Genomic DNA, 14,123 nt, shown 5'->3' on the forward strand with positions numbered 1-14,123 from the left:
CAAAATTTAATGACTTTTAAGATTTGAAGTTTCCAAGCTTTCAGTGAGCCAGCGGTATTTCATTATCTTACCGGTTTTCCGCATACCAGTTTGTGAAAATAAAGGAAACTAAAAGTGGCCAGAGACTGGCTTTTTCACCGTTTGGATTTGTAATATAAATAGGTGGCACAAAGATCCGAGGCAGCAAGCAGGGAATAACACACAAACATTACTTACGTTTCAGAATTCAAAATATTTCTTTATAAGTCGTCAAGTATTATAGAAGAGTTCCGGCGGCTGTAAAATAAGCAAAGAAACTCCCTTCTGCCATAAATTAAATAAAAAATTTATCACCAGAATTTTGAAATCACGAGAAATTGGACTATTTGAAATCTTCAGCTAGCCTTCGCATATGGTGCGTTAATACGTTGCATATCAGAAAAACCTGAATAGTTTAGGTCTTTTGAATAATTAATTCAGTAGGATGGCACGCTTCATCTGTTTTATATTATATTTTAGAAATTTAGAGAATATAGGCCGACAACCGCCAACGGAAACCTTTTTCAAGCGGTATTTTGCCGTCAAAAATTAGGTAAACTCCATTGAGAAACAAAATTGTTGTCATGAAAAACTTTTTAAACCTCAAATTCTATAATTTAACGCCCCCTACGGATACAAACATCATAATTAAAATCTGTTTTTCTGCAAAGCGAGGCAAAATTAGGTCAATAAGCCAATAAATTTACAGCCGAAATTTTTGAGGCCAAATAAGAAAAAAAACAGAGAAATTACAAAAAAAATCAGATGTGGTAAGCTACAAACTGCTGAAATAGACAAAACACCTTCAATTACATTAAAACTTGTTTGCAACACAATCAAAATAATTGAAGCGCAAAAAAAGAATCCGTGACGTGACAGCTAAGCCGACAAAATGTCAGCGTACAGCCATAAGCAGACATTTTTCTGAAAACAAAAAACGCTATTCAAAGAGTTTGAAAGAAAACGGACCCGGCAAGGTTTTGACCTAGAAATTTTAACCTCCCAGTCGTAATTGTTAACTCTAAACAAAGTGCGCTGAAGAAGCTACAAAATTCCAAGGAAATATAAACCAAGTTTTCTGTTTTACGAGTTATCCCCCAAAAAGTCTGTATTCCGATTTGATGACGCTTGCTAATCGCAAGCGTAAAAGCAATTAACTTTTCAGCCCAAAACACTTAGACTTCAATTATCTGCATCAATACAGTATAACAATACCAGTTAGAGAAAGATAGAGAAAGTTAGGTTTCATGCTGTAAAATAAAACATTCTCAGAGGTGAATCAATACCAAAAACTTGAAAACAAATAAATAAATGGAAAATTAATAAGAAAAAATACCATCCTTCTAAAGTTAAAATTTTTTGAACTCATTTATTTACAGGAAAAAGTCCTTAAAATTTTTAAATAGAAGTTAAAAAATTAAAAAGCGTTATCAAAATCTACAAAATTTAAACAGATAACTGTTGACTTGAACGAAAAAAATTATTTCAAGAAAACTTTAATTTCATTTTAGAAATTTAAATTCAAATTCGCCTCCTCAAAACTCACACATGGAAAACTCAAAAAATGAGGTCACGAGTCCGCTATAGAATAAACCGAATGCAGGAATAGAAAAATTTAGCGAGCAGATGGTTGGATGAAGTAAAAGAACAAATAAACCGAAAAAATTAGTGGAAAGGATTATTTTACGAAAAAAGAATCACGCTTGAAAGTTTTGAATTTTAGGTATTGCTTGTGAGTGGCACTTTTTTGAACATTATCTCATAAAGAAAAAACTGGATCATAGGATAAATATTTTTATTCCGCTGTCAATTGAGAAAATTAAAGTCCATTTTTGAGACTAGAAGTCATTGACATTTTTTGTGACCTTTACCATTTGGCTGTTACATAGCGGGCATAGAAAAGCAAAAGAACTGATCTTAAACCGAAATCAAAGTCAACTTGTCAAAAAATCTTATTTGAGCGAGAGCAAATTTCCAGACTTTTACAGGAAAAAAAAATTAGAAAAAAAATTATCACAACCTGAACAAAAAATAATTACTTCTTTCTTTAGTTTTGCGAATTTGGCATTTTAGAGCAATCGTAAAAAAGCAAAAACTTCGAATAGAACGATTATTTAACACACGGGCGAAGTTGTAATTCGCATACACAAGCAAAAATATGACTGATGACGCTACTGGGAAATACTAAATGAGTAAAACTTTGAGTCTGCCCAGGTTCGAACCCTGTTATTTTGTTGCGGGTCTCCTTACTTACCTCTACGCTACAGATCCATGATACCCTTGAAGCTAAAGTGCTAATTGTAATACAATAGTCTGTGTTAATATCCTGAGCATTAGCAGTACTTAATAGCTGGTTATTGATCTTATGCACATTTTTTAAAAATGAACACTAATATTTGCGACATAGGTTGGAAAAAAAAGAGAGTTCATACTATCACACAAGCTTTGCTTGTATAAAAAGCAGGCATGCTCCAATTGTGTCTGAGATAATCGAGCTGACTAAGATGAAAAAATGATTGAGATTTTGTTAGTCAAGTTGTTTTGCCTGGTAAAAAACCAATATTCCGTTTTCACGGCGCTTGCCTCTCGGAAGCGTAAAAATCACCAGTGTAAAATGTTTGCTTAAAAACAACATTTACAGAATCGCTCTATATTGAGGAAAAAGTTCTTTTATACTGGCAAAAAAATGATTGAAAAATACTAAATTATTCAAATAACCTTATATAAGAAACTCAAAAGCGGTAATCAAAAACAGCATCAGTTAGGTATCACCTTTCGACTATTTCAAAGCAATCAGTTCAGTCAAAGTTTGTTATTTTTCTGAAGCATAACTTGAGCTCACACTTCCAATCAACTGATCTGCTACTTGTGCAGCTGAGTTGAGCCCACTCAAATACGCGCCATGAGCAGATGCAGGGTAGTTCCTCATTGTGTGCTCCCCTGCAAAGAACAGGTTATTCTTCCCCGATCTCAATCCAGACACTGGCTTCGACAGAAGGTCATAGTCTTCGCCTGTGGCTCCTATTGCAACATAGGAGTATGCACCTGGAACAACAATGTCGAATAAAACGTGACACGACCAAAACAAATTCAAGATCATCTTTCAGAGCTGCAATACAATTTCGACACAGGCACATGGAACAATTTAGACACGCCGTCAATCAAAAAAGAACAGAACTTGAATTGAAACCTTTGAATAAATGGGCATATAGAAATTGTTCCAGAAGAATCAGTTAAAACTAAGTATTTTCTCAACTTTAGGCGATCGAAGAAAAACCGAATTCACCGTTGTAAAAGCTTAAAAACGAAGACCACATCAATCTCAATTGTTAAAACTACCAAACACGCAGCAGAGACTGTTACAGGAAAAAAATATTATATCGGACTTTTTTTTTTAATTCTTCAACCTCCGAAGCATGCCATTTCTGAACAATTCAATAACGGATAATTCTAAGCGTCTCACTTATAAAATATCGTGTCAGAAAGTTTAGAGTATCACTATCGTCGAAACATCGGACGCAATATAAGGCGAAAATTAAAAAATGTCAAAACAATTTCAGAAAAAAAAAGATGTACAATTACAAGACCCATCAATAAAAGTATAATCAAGTTGCTTACGGATCTGCGAAAATGCGTTGGATGGTAAACATTAAAAAAAGATTGAAATTTTGTTTTAGTTTTGTTTTAAACACTCGTTTTAACTGACATTAAATTGAGTTTCTTCAAAACTTCTACGCATCGACAAGATATCAAAATACGGGACTCAAAACTGTAGGAATTTCAACTTTTCTCGAAACAGCAGCAGGAAGGTCCATGGCGGACCTTTTAATTTTTAGCCGACACTTTTTTTTAGGTCTACCAAATGAATATTCCGAGCTCGCCAAACCACTGAGATTTTGAAGAAAGTAGGCAAAAAATGCTGTTTGGGTGCTTTTAGAAAAAATTTGACTAAACACGTGCGTTTTTTGATGCACTCCCTCCTCAAAAAATATAACTTGGCCTATAAGAGTCTTCAGAAAAAGTTAGGGTCGGACGGCAAAAAAAAGATGTCTTAAACACAGAGGCAAAGCTTAAACACAGATGCAAACACAAGCGAGAACATGACAAAAAGCAGCTCTATTAAGTGCAGTAAGAAAAAGAAGAAATAAGCCTCAAATTAGGATAAATTTGGCTACGTCTCGGATTCGATCTCCGACCGATCGCGACCTAAAAATTATGAGTCTCACGCACTATCCACTGAGCCACGGACACTTAATTGATCACAAACCAATGCTACAGATCGCGATTATAGCAAAAGTGTCACCAAATAATGAACACTTTGCCACCATATAATAACCTTTTATCTGCGAGTTAGGTTAGAACAAAAGAAGGTTCGTATTAATACACTAGCTGCTCCATAGTGTAATTAGTAATGAAGTTGGACTCTTTATGTGGTTAAAGGGTCGAATTCATGAAAGGGTCCCCTAATTCCGCCCCTGTAGAAAAACAAAATCAAGAACCAGATTTTTTCTCTTCAAAATTTAAGATCCAATTAAATGTACTATTCATAGGCAAACCTGCACTTTGCAAACACAAACGGCAAAAATAGCAATAAGAAGAAAAAAAATGAAATAAGGAGAGAATAGACAAAAAAGGTCTTAAAAATGAAACTTGTGATGTGCCGGAATCGAACCAGAAATCAATAGTCTCATGTCCACATATCTGCACCACGGTCATTGAAAGGATGCAAACTTCAGATACCAAAAAGGGCGAAGAGATAGCGGAGATAATGGATCCAGTGAGATAATGAATGCTATTCAATTGCCAGTACTACGTAGTAAAAATGCCACCAAAAACGCATTGTGAAATGCGAGTTGGTTTGAAAAAAATAAATTCGTAAAAAAACAACACGCTCGCCAGCTCGCATGTGTAAATTAACCAAAAATGATTGAACGAACTGTAATTTGCAAATCAAAAGAACTTTTATAATAGCTCTTTTGACCAAAAACTTAAAACCGATACACTTTTTTTGGCTCATTTGGCTTAACACTAAAATCAAACAATTCTTTTGTCTCAAAAATACTTGATTTTGAAACACTTGCTATAGTTTTTAAATCGCCAATTCTATGCAGCAAAGTGCCACTGCGCGTTGGTTAAGAAAAAAATGATTAGTAATATAACACTAAGCTCGATGGTGTAAAGGAACTGAAAATGGAAGATAAGACCAAAGTTTCTTTTATACAATATATTATAATTGTCTTGATGACTAAAACTTAAAAATCGAACCATTTTGACCAAAATTTAAAAAGAGACTTTTTTTAAGAAAAAACTAGGTCGAGAAAAAAGAATTGATTTTTTTTATTTTCGGGCAAAGGGGTGGTCAAAAAAATGTTTTTTTTTTAAGTTTTTGGTCAAAAAGTAACTTGCAGGACAAGATAAGTCGCATGCGAATGTTAAGATACACTACAACTAAGCGGAGAGCAGTAAAAGAGTTCACGAAAAAATCTCAAATTAAAACAAAGTTGTTGACCGGAAAAATTCTTGTTACCGATAAAAAAAAACACTGGTTATCGCAACTGTTTATATCAAAAACCAGTATCAAAATCAATACGGCAAAAAATTAGAAACTTAAGCTTTATAATCTTGTTAATGAATTTCTAAAATCATCGTTCAAATGAACTTATTTACAATTGTTTTTTAACACAGTTTTGAAATTTTCACTGACCTAAGCAGTATTTGTCGTCCTTCCATCGCGTGACTACTTTCTCCTTCAGTCTGCTCATGTCGGGATAGATGGTACGAAGTCGTTCTAAGCATCTTTCAACAATTGTGCTGTCGTCTAGCTCGTCCATTATTGCATTCGATTCACCTAGGTCAGATTAAAAACTGATTAAAATAACAGCAATGAAAACTGACATCAAGGGCGGATCTATGTGTTTCTAGAGGGATATAAATTCTAGAGCTTAAACTTAATTACGCTAGCAGCTCGGGGGGTAGATAGTTTACTTGGTCGACATGGAGGGAGATATTGTTCACGTTGGTCCAGAAATGAGCCAAAAGCACCGTTTTGAAGACTTAGACTATGAAACTACTTTGTTCGCGCACGCCTTTTCAGGACGCACTTGGGGGGTGAAGTTGTTAAATCTCCTTCCCCTAAATCCACTACTGTCTGACGTCTATTTATAGCAGCTAATTATCAAAATTGTTTTCAATGTGCCATCTTCATCTTACCTACCTCAATACCTGAACTTTCAGCAGGTAACATCTGCAGCTGGTTAATGGTATGTGATTGCAGTGGCTGCAGAAACTCGAGGAAGAAATTATAAAAAACTCACTGGGAGCCATCCCATCAGCAGTAGCTGTAAATTCTATTCAACAATAACAACAATCCACTGGCAATTGGAACGTTTAATTTTTCAGTCTCACCTGCAATCAGAGATATGAGTACAGGTGCACTCCACAGGCTGTTGAACAAATAGCACTCTCCTCTGGATGAGTAGGTCGTGTTCACGAATCCAAACATGTTAGTCGAAGTATCCCAAAACCTCTTCTCAAAACACAGGACAACCTTCATTAAGTTGCCAAAGCCAAGTCTATCAATCGCTGCCGTTTTCCACTCCGGAAGTTCCGGTTTGAAATTAAGCACTACTGGTTCCTCTTTTAAGACACCCAGAGGTACAGACACTACTACCGCGTCAGCATTGAACACTTGACTTCCATTGCCTTCGTTAGAGGAAAGGCCTGAAGACATATCACTTGATGACGCCCGTTTGGATATGGGTAGTCCTTCTACGTTTTTCGTGTTTACCATTACTATTGAGGTGCTATAGTCTATACTAGACACTGCTGTGTTGAATTTTATGTCCACGCCTTCTGCAAGGGCTTCCGGGATAACTCCGAGTCCCGATTCTACCGAGTAATGATCACCGGCAAACTCATTCACGTCGTCTTGGTCCCAATGACTCAACGAAAGCGTATTCAAAGGTGTGCTGTTTGCGAACTCCAGATTAGCAGCATGCCAGTCTAAAACTTGCCGGTCTTCCGAACTCATGTAGGTATCCAGTGGTACGTCATTTTTCATACTGTCAAACTTCTCCTGTAAAATTTTGACTTCCTGAATCGCAGATTCGTATCGCTTAGTCAAGTCTTCAACGTTATAAACAGCAGATCTAAACTGAAATTCTTCTTTAACTGAGCGATCTTGCTTCCCGTCAAATTTCCTGACCACTGATTTCTCGTAGTCAATGTTGTGGTAAAGTGTCGACGCTTCTTTAGCTCGGTCTCTGATTTGTCTTTGCAAATTCGTCAAAGTTTGGTAGAATCTCTCAGACTTTTTCAACAACATTTGTTCCTGGTGCATGATGATTAACTCAATTGTTTGACCCAATGATACAGGTCTACCCGGAATAGTTTCCGTGAAACCAAGTTGATGTGCAGCATACTTCGCAGCTTCTAAGAGCCGATTAAATTCTTGTTCTATCACTTGATCTTTACCCTCGGCAATTTCTTTTCCTAAATTATCATACAATTTGCACTCATTATTTATCTTTCGATACGGAATGTTGAATTGACGAGCCAAAATAGAAAAAGGGTTACCACCAAGCCCTGTAATAATCATTGCACCTAAATCAGCAACATAGCTTCCCTTTTGGAAAGTCTCTATCCTTCCGCCAACGCGATCTCTCGCTTCTAGAACTGTAACATCGAAACCGAGAAACGACAACTGACGAGCACAAGACAGGCCTGAAATCCCGGCACCTATAACCACGACTTTCTTGTTCGTTTGCGGTTTTGGATGGGTGATTTCAAATTTACCAGAATTGATGTACCCGTTACGTTCCAAAAATCCGAACGCTTTACAGCTAACATTGGTTTGTTCTTTGGTATATGCTAGGCCTTTGTTAAATAGTGCAGCGGCCGCATCGCTATATGTTAACTGCGTTTTGCAATTTTTGACCCATTCTGCTAAAATGAAGTTCCGAGCACTGAGGTACATTCGCCGTTGTGGTCCGCTTGTTTGATTTCGTAGAAATGTGAACTCTTTTTCTTCTTGAGGCGAAGGATTTTCGGGATCCAATCGATGTCTAAAAGCTCCTTCTTCCATCGGAGTTTTGAATTCCTCGAGCCGAGCCCTGAATCTCTGGTCGTGTAACTCGATTTCTTCGTGAGAATTATTTGCTTTACTCAATTTTGCTTTGATCTGATTTGTAGTATTTTCGCTACTTTTCTGCCTATTGCGTCTTCGGCCTGACATTTCAGCAATCTGAAACAATTCTTACTCGCTGCCTATCATGGTGTTTTATCAGATATCTCAATTAAACGTTGTTTCTTTTGGCTCAAAGGTGGACTGAGCTGCCTATTTGATGAGTTAATATAAACGTACCAATTATTGAGATAACATTCGATCTCAGTTAGAAATATCGATCGAGTTCATTTTGATACTGAGTTTTGGTCAGAGCAACAGCATCTATAATGAACTCTAATACAGTCTTTGCGGTTATAATTTCAGTGGGTTAGTACAAATTCATAAATTTCTAGTGCACATCGTTTCTAGACAGGAGAAAAAGTCTTCTGCTTAAATTGCATTTAGCCCGCAAAAACAACCCGCTTCTTGGCGCAAAGCTCAGGTCATAATGCTCACATTAGCCAATCGTTTAATTTAATTTTTAACTGAGGTTAATTGAATTCTTTTGTGTATCGGCGAGCATTCTTTGCTAATTTCGAAACAATTCTCTACTCAGAATAACTAATTTTTGGAGACCAGTCGATTAGCATGCGCACCGATTAACTGCTGAAGTGCAATAATCTGGATAGAGCAAAATGAAACGAAGCAACAAAACCTCAATCCGGACTTAAGACGACTTGAACCCAACATTGGTTGCCGCTTAAAAAGTGACCAGGACCACACGGTATTGGCTAGAACAGAAAACTGACAGCCGCACAGCCAGTTGATATAACTTATACACTAAGGCGACGCTGCGCTTTGCAAACACAAGCAAAAAAATGACAAAAAGCTGCTCTAAAAATAGAAAAGATAGAAATAAGCCTCAAAATAAAGAAACTTTTTTTTGCTGGATTCGAACCTGCGACCCCGAGATTTGAAATTTCATGTCCTTCCCAGAAAGAACAAAATGACGGAATTCACGGAAAAATTTAATTGCAGAAAACTTGAACTTCACGCTGATTAATATAGCCGGTAGAAAGTGGGGAAAATGTCAATCAAATCAAGGAAACCGATAGCCTAAAATTTATTGAATTTTGTTCTGAAAAAACGTCAATTTTCGAAATCAACTTTTGAAAAAAAAACGTATCAAGGCAAAGCTCTTCAAATTTCGAGGATTGCCATTTTTCATACAACTTAACCAATTATAGAAAACTGGGTCAATAGCTATCTTTTTCATTTTGCTGGAAAATCTTAAAATGAAAGTCCACTTTCGAAATTAAAATTCATTCACACTTTACCGCGTTATTCGCACTTAAGTAATTGGACAGAGTAACTTGCATTCCAAGAGTAAATAGTTTTGATTTGAACAGTGAAAGAAATAGAAACTCAAACTGCGAAAACTAATTTCCGCATGAACAATTTTAGGACCTTTTCCAGAAAAAACTCACACGACTTAAGTAGGTGTCTTCACTTCGATCATTGACACTCGATGAGTATTTTATTTCCCTACACTTTTCTTTTTTAATTTAACTTCCGCATGAACAATTTTTAGGACCTTTTCCAGAAAAAAATCACATGACTTAAGTAGGTGTCTTCACTTCGATCATTGACACTCAATGGATATTTTATTTCTCTATACTTCTCGCGTTTATTTTATCATAACTCTTTTTTATTATATTAATACTCAATAAGTATTTTAATTCCATACTTTTCTGTTAATGCTGTTTTTAAGTTATCGGTTAACTCCCTGCTATTGCGCGGGGTTAATTTTTTAACCGAGACTAGTGAAACTAAATTTATATTTCAGTGTGGATGTTTTAATTTGCTGTTTAATCCAAACGGAAATGATTATTTAAGCGGCCATTGCATTGTGCGCTCCTCCCAAGGTATCTCAGCCCAGCTACCCTCTATGGCCTGACCAGTTCACTCAAAACTTCACCGACAAGACCTTGTGGTTGACTGGGAGTCACGAAACATCTGCCACGTTCATCTACGACTTCACTAACATGAGGTCACAAATTAAACATTTGATAAAAAAGCATCAAATATATACAAAAAAAACATAATCTGCGTAAACTCGTGTGGAAATTCAAAGTTAACACTCAAATATTGAAGAAGTAACTTACAGATACAAGTACAGCAGCTGCAAAACTTATATTTTGGATTAAATTCGCGCTGATGGCGAAAACTTTTGAAAATTGTTGATTACTTCAGATACCGACTGGACAGGGCTAATGGTAGATATGACAGATACTGTGGCACCAACGGGGTCCAGTACCAGTTCATCAACACACCTTGCTCACACATCGTTGTCGACGGAAACAGGTGAGCAAAGACCTCAAGCTCACCTTTTTTAATTGTGTCGAAAGGACTTACTGTTGATATCTTCAAAAAGTAAAAATTAGCAGATAATATTGATTTGATGAAATGGGTTGGTGCCAAATTTGTACAAAAAAACTACATTAGAAACAATTTGACAATAATTGCTCCACTTTAGTTTGATGTTTGTAATTCTGATGGGTGGAAATATTTTGCGTGGTGGGGGGGGGGGGGGGGGGGGGTGGGGCTTTAATAGAAGAGAACCGAAAAACCGTTGCAGATATCTCTACTACCCGGATGAGAGTGACTGCTGCTACTGTTGTAATGCGGCTGCTGGTTGTGGTTTACTGAAACCCGATTGGCTAAATGACGCTGAGTTCAAGGGAAATGTCACCTACACATTTCAAGACGGATCAACAACCGAAGCCTACAAATGGGAGAAGGACGGATTACAGGCGAGTGCTAACTTACCATTAAGGAAAACAAGGATAGCCTATTGCTGTGCGAATAGCACATTATTTTGTGACTACGATACTTAAAACGAAAATTCAAAGCTAAGAGAAAATTTAAACAAAAAATAAAAATGTTTTATCATTTTTTCTCAATTTTCTGATGGGATCGACTATCGTAGTACCAAGATATAGATTTCAAGACAATTCGAAAAAGGTTGAGAAGTCGATACAAATGGGTCTGTTTTTTCCGTTCACACGGATTTTGACCAAATTTTCTGCTCCACAGGCAAATTTTTGAAGAAAAAAAACAGGCCAAAAAAGGCGTTTTTCAGCACTTTTTGGAAAAATTTGGCCAAAAAAATTGCGTTTTTTCGGCGCGCGCTCCCCCCTCAAAATTAGTATACTCTGGCGCCTTTACAAAACTGGACATCTTAAAATAGTACAAAGGGGGGCCCTTTGGGTACGCAGGGGGTCGAATCCTTGAGATAGCTTTCAACCCCCGCATCCGCTGGTGATCTCAGGACATCAGTACCTTCCAAATGATAAAAAAATCTGTCAAAAATGGCTTATGAAAAATTCAACTCTGCTCTGTGCAAAAAACCAAAGCATAAATGTTTGTTACTTTTTTCGAAAATCGGACGGAACAACCATTTAAATTGCCAAAACCTTGGCAAGATAAAAAAGAATACGCCGATTTTTTTTGCAGAACTCAGAGTCCTCACATTTTAGAATCAAAACCTCCCTTTTATAAAACATCACTGTGTAAGTCAAAAACTGTTCTACAACCTAATTCCTATTAAAGCAATTCCCGTACAAGTTCACTCCCTGTCATTTGACCACGTGGGAACTTGACTCGATGACAACTTAAGCTGTTAATTAAAAGGAGATTCGAGCATACTGGCAGCACGGATGCTAAATTAAATCCGAAGATTTCATGCTTTTAATTCAAACCTGTTCGCACTAGAAACAAATCAGATTTTCGGAACGAAAAAAACATGGGCATAACTAACCCAAAAAATCAGTCTTATCTAAATTTAGATCAGTCGTCTTAATAGATAAAATCTATGAAATCTTTTATACAGCAATTTTCTCAATAAAATACCTGCTCAATTGATTTTATTTTAGTCCAACTTCTACTACGAGACAGTGGAGTCCAACCCTACAGACCGAGTGATGCTCGAGATAGAACAGGACCCTAACGAGTTTATGTACTACGACAACAGCCGAACCCTCTCTGTGGACTCGTCCAAACTGGATCTGCCCTCTATCTGCTCTGTGGACAAGAAGTGCAGCACACTCAGTGTGTGCGAAGCACTGAACAACGAACACCAGCAACATCATGAAGCACCGAGGAAGAGTGTTCAGTTTGATTAATTTACCAAAGTAATTTAAATGGATCACTATGTAAAGACATTCAACGAGAATAAATTATCTAACTTCAACGGAACAGTAGAAAACCCTAACTGATTGCCACCGCATCTTTCTTTCCAAAATATTTATTATCGAGTTAAAGCGCAAAAAGCACGAAATTCCGACTTTCATAAAAACTGAAAAAAAGCACTTTTTTCGTTACGTTTTGTTTGTGCGTGATGAGATGAAAGTTTTAAAAACAAAGTTTAAACACAGAGGCGAAGCTGAGTTTCACAAACACAAGTGAGAAAATTGCAAAAAAAAGCTCTAAACGGGCAAAACTAAGTGAAATAAGGCAAAAGGAAAAGACTTAGAAAAAAAACAACTTAAGATTTTTTTTGCTAGACTAGGAGTAGCAAGTTCTCACATCTGCTCTACGATCGCTTGTAATTTTACTAACACTAGCCACCAATAGAGCAGCTACAAATTCTATCGAATTGCCAATGCTGTAGCAAAAATTCTACCAATAAAAACTAATTCAATGTTCCGGAATTGAATATCTGACCTGTTGATTAGGAGTCTCACTTACCGACACCTGCGCCACGGTTGTTTGGAATTAAACAATTGACCTAGCTAACGCTGGATGCGCCTGTTTTGATATTTTTAGTCATATTGTATTGATACGGAAAAAACTTTAAAAAAAAAAGATTTTTTTTACGCAACACCCTAGTGATTTCTCTGCTTAAGTAGGGATGAGCCGCTTATTTAAAGGAGAAAACTACTACTATCTCAAGTTAATTCTTTCTTTCAGATTTGACTGAATGATCACAAACTCAAAATTTGACTTTTCCTAAATCCATAAACGTTTCTCTACTAAAGTATGAAAATAGCCTCTTATGCAGGGAAGATTTCCACGCAGAATCGACAGGTTAGTTTTTCAGAAAAAAAAAATGCCCAAAAAACAGGAAACATTTCAACAATTGGATCTTTACTAATGTCAAATTTATTTTTAAAAAGGTAAGGCGTAGATTCTTGCGAAGAAGAGAGTCGCATAACTGGTTTTTTGCTTTCGGTTAAGCCCTTAATTTCAACTTCGCAGGGTAGTTTTTGAAAAAAAATCCAAAAAAAATAAAAAAGTAACCAAAATGCCGAAAAATGGGAATGTTTGAGGCCATCCAATTAATGTTTTCTACCAAATTTAGGGAAAAGCAGCTTAAGAAGGGAAATTCCAAAATTTTGTTCTTTTGATTGAAACTTTCATCTCAGATTTGTGCTTCTAATATTTAAGAAAATGGTAATATTAGAAACAATTATGTCAAAAATCCCCCTTCTGAAACTTTCGAAGGCCATAGAGTATAAGGAAAAATGAAATGCATATATAAAAGCACATAGAAAAGCAGCCTATTTTCTAAGCGTAACATTTTATTCAAAAATCAGTACAGTGGTTTTTTTGACAAAGTGAAATATTTGCGGAAAGGGCTGAAATTTTTGAAAGCATCCAAAGAAACCAACAAAAAACAACGAATCCCATACATTTTCATAAAAAGTTTTCATTCAAATAGGGCCTCACACTAGCCAAAAAAGCAGCAACAAATGCTTTTGAATTGCTCATGCTTAATAAAGCTTAAAAATGATTGCATTGGAACATATCAGAAGTGCCACCAAATGAGGTTGGAGAACAAAACAATTCTTGGTAATAATATATTACGCTTCGCTGGTATAAATAAAAGTAATTCAGTCATTGGATCCAAAGTCAAACATTCACCTCCTAGCGGCGGGTCCCGGGCAACGTGTACGTCACTGAAGGACAACATATCAGACCTGTCTGTACGCGGCTAACG

General features: G+C 36.4%; 2 protein-coding genes across 2 annotated transcripts; one reads left to right on the top strand and one right to left on the bottom strand.

Moving 5' to 3' along the window:
- Nucleotides 1–2,741: 2,741 nt before the first annotated feature.
- LOC134841489 (lysine-specific histone demethylase 1A-like) lies at nucleotides 2,742–8,267 on the bottom strand. The gene is made up of 3 exons (XM_063857512.1): nucleotides 6,424–8,267; nucleotides 5,723–5,866; nucleotides 2,742–3,063 (listed from the first exon to the last, which is right to left on the bottom strand). The coding sequence occupies exons 1-3, from the start codon at nucleotides 8,249–8,251 to the stop codon at nucleotides 2,831–2,833; spliced, it is 2,205 nt and encodes a 734-aa protein (XP_063713582.1). The 5' UTR covers nucleotides 8,252–8,267; the 3' UTR covers nucleotides 2,742–2,830.
- Nucleotides 8,268–8,373: 106 nt separating this feature from the next.
- Nucleotides 8,374–12,374, top strand: LOC134841490 (uncharacterized). The gene is made up of 5 exons (XM_063857513.1): nucleotides 8,374–8,509; nucleotides 10,019–10,172; nucleotides 10,376–10,486; nucleotides 10,761–10,935; nucleotides 12,058–12,374. The coding sequence occupies exons 1-5, from the start codon at nucleotides 8,470–8,472 to the stop codon at nucleotides 12,304–12,306; spliced, it is 729 nt and encodes a 242-aa protein (XP_063713583.1). The 5' UTR covers nucleotides 8,374–8,469; the 3' UTR covers nucleotides 12,307–12,374.
- The last annotated feature ends 1,749 nt before the right edge of the window (nucleotides 12,375–14,123 follow it).

The sequence above is a fragment of the Symsagittifera roscoffensis genome, chromosome 3 (genome assembly GCF_963678635.1).
Source record: "Symsagittifera roscoffensis chromosome 3, txSymRosc1.1, whole genome shotgun sequence".
Lineage (NCBI taxonomy): Eukaryota > Metazoa > Xenacoelomorpha > Acoela > Convolutidae > Symsagittifera > Symsagittifera roscoffensis.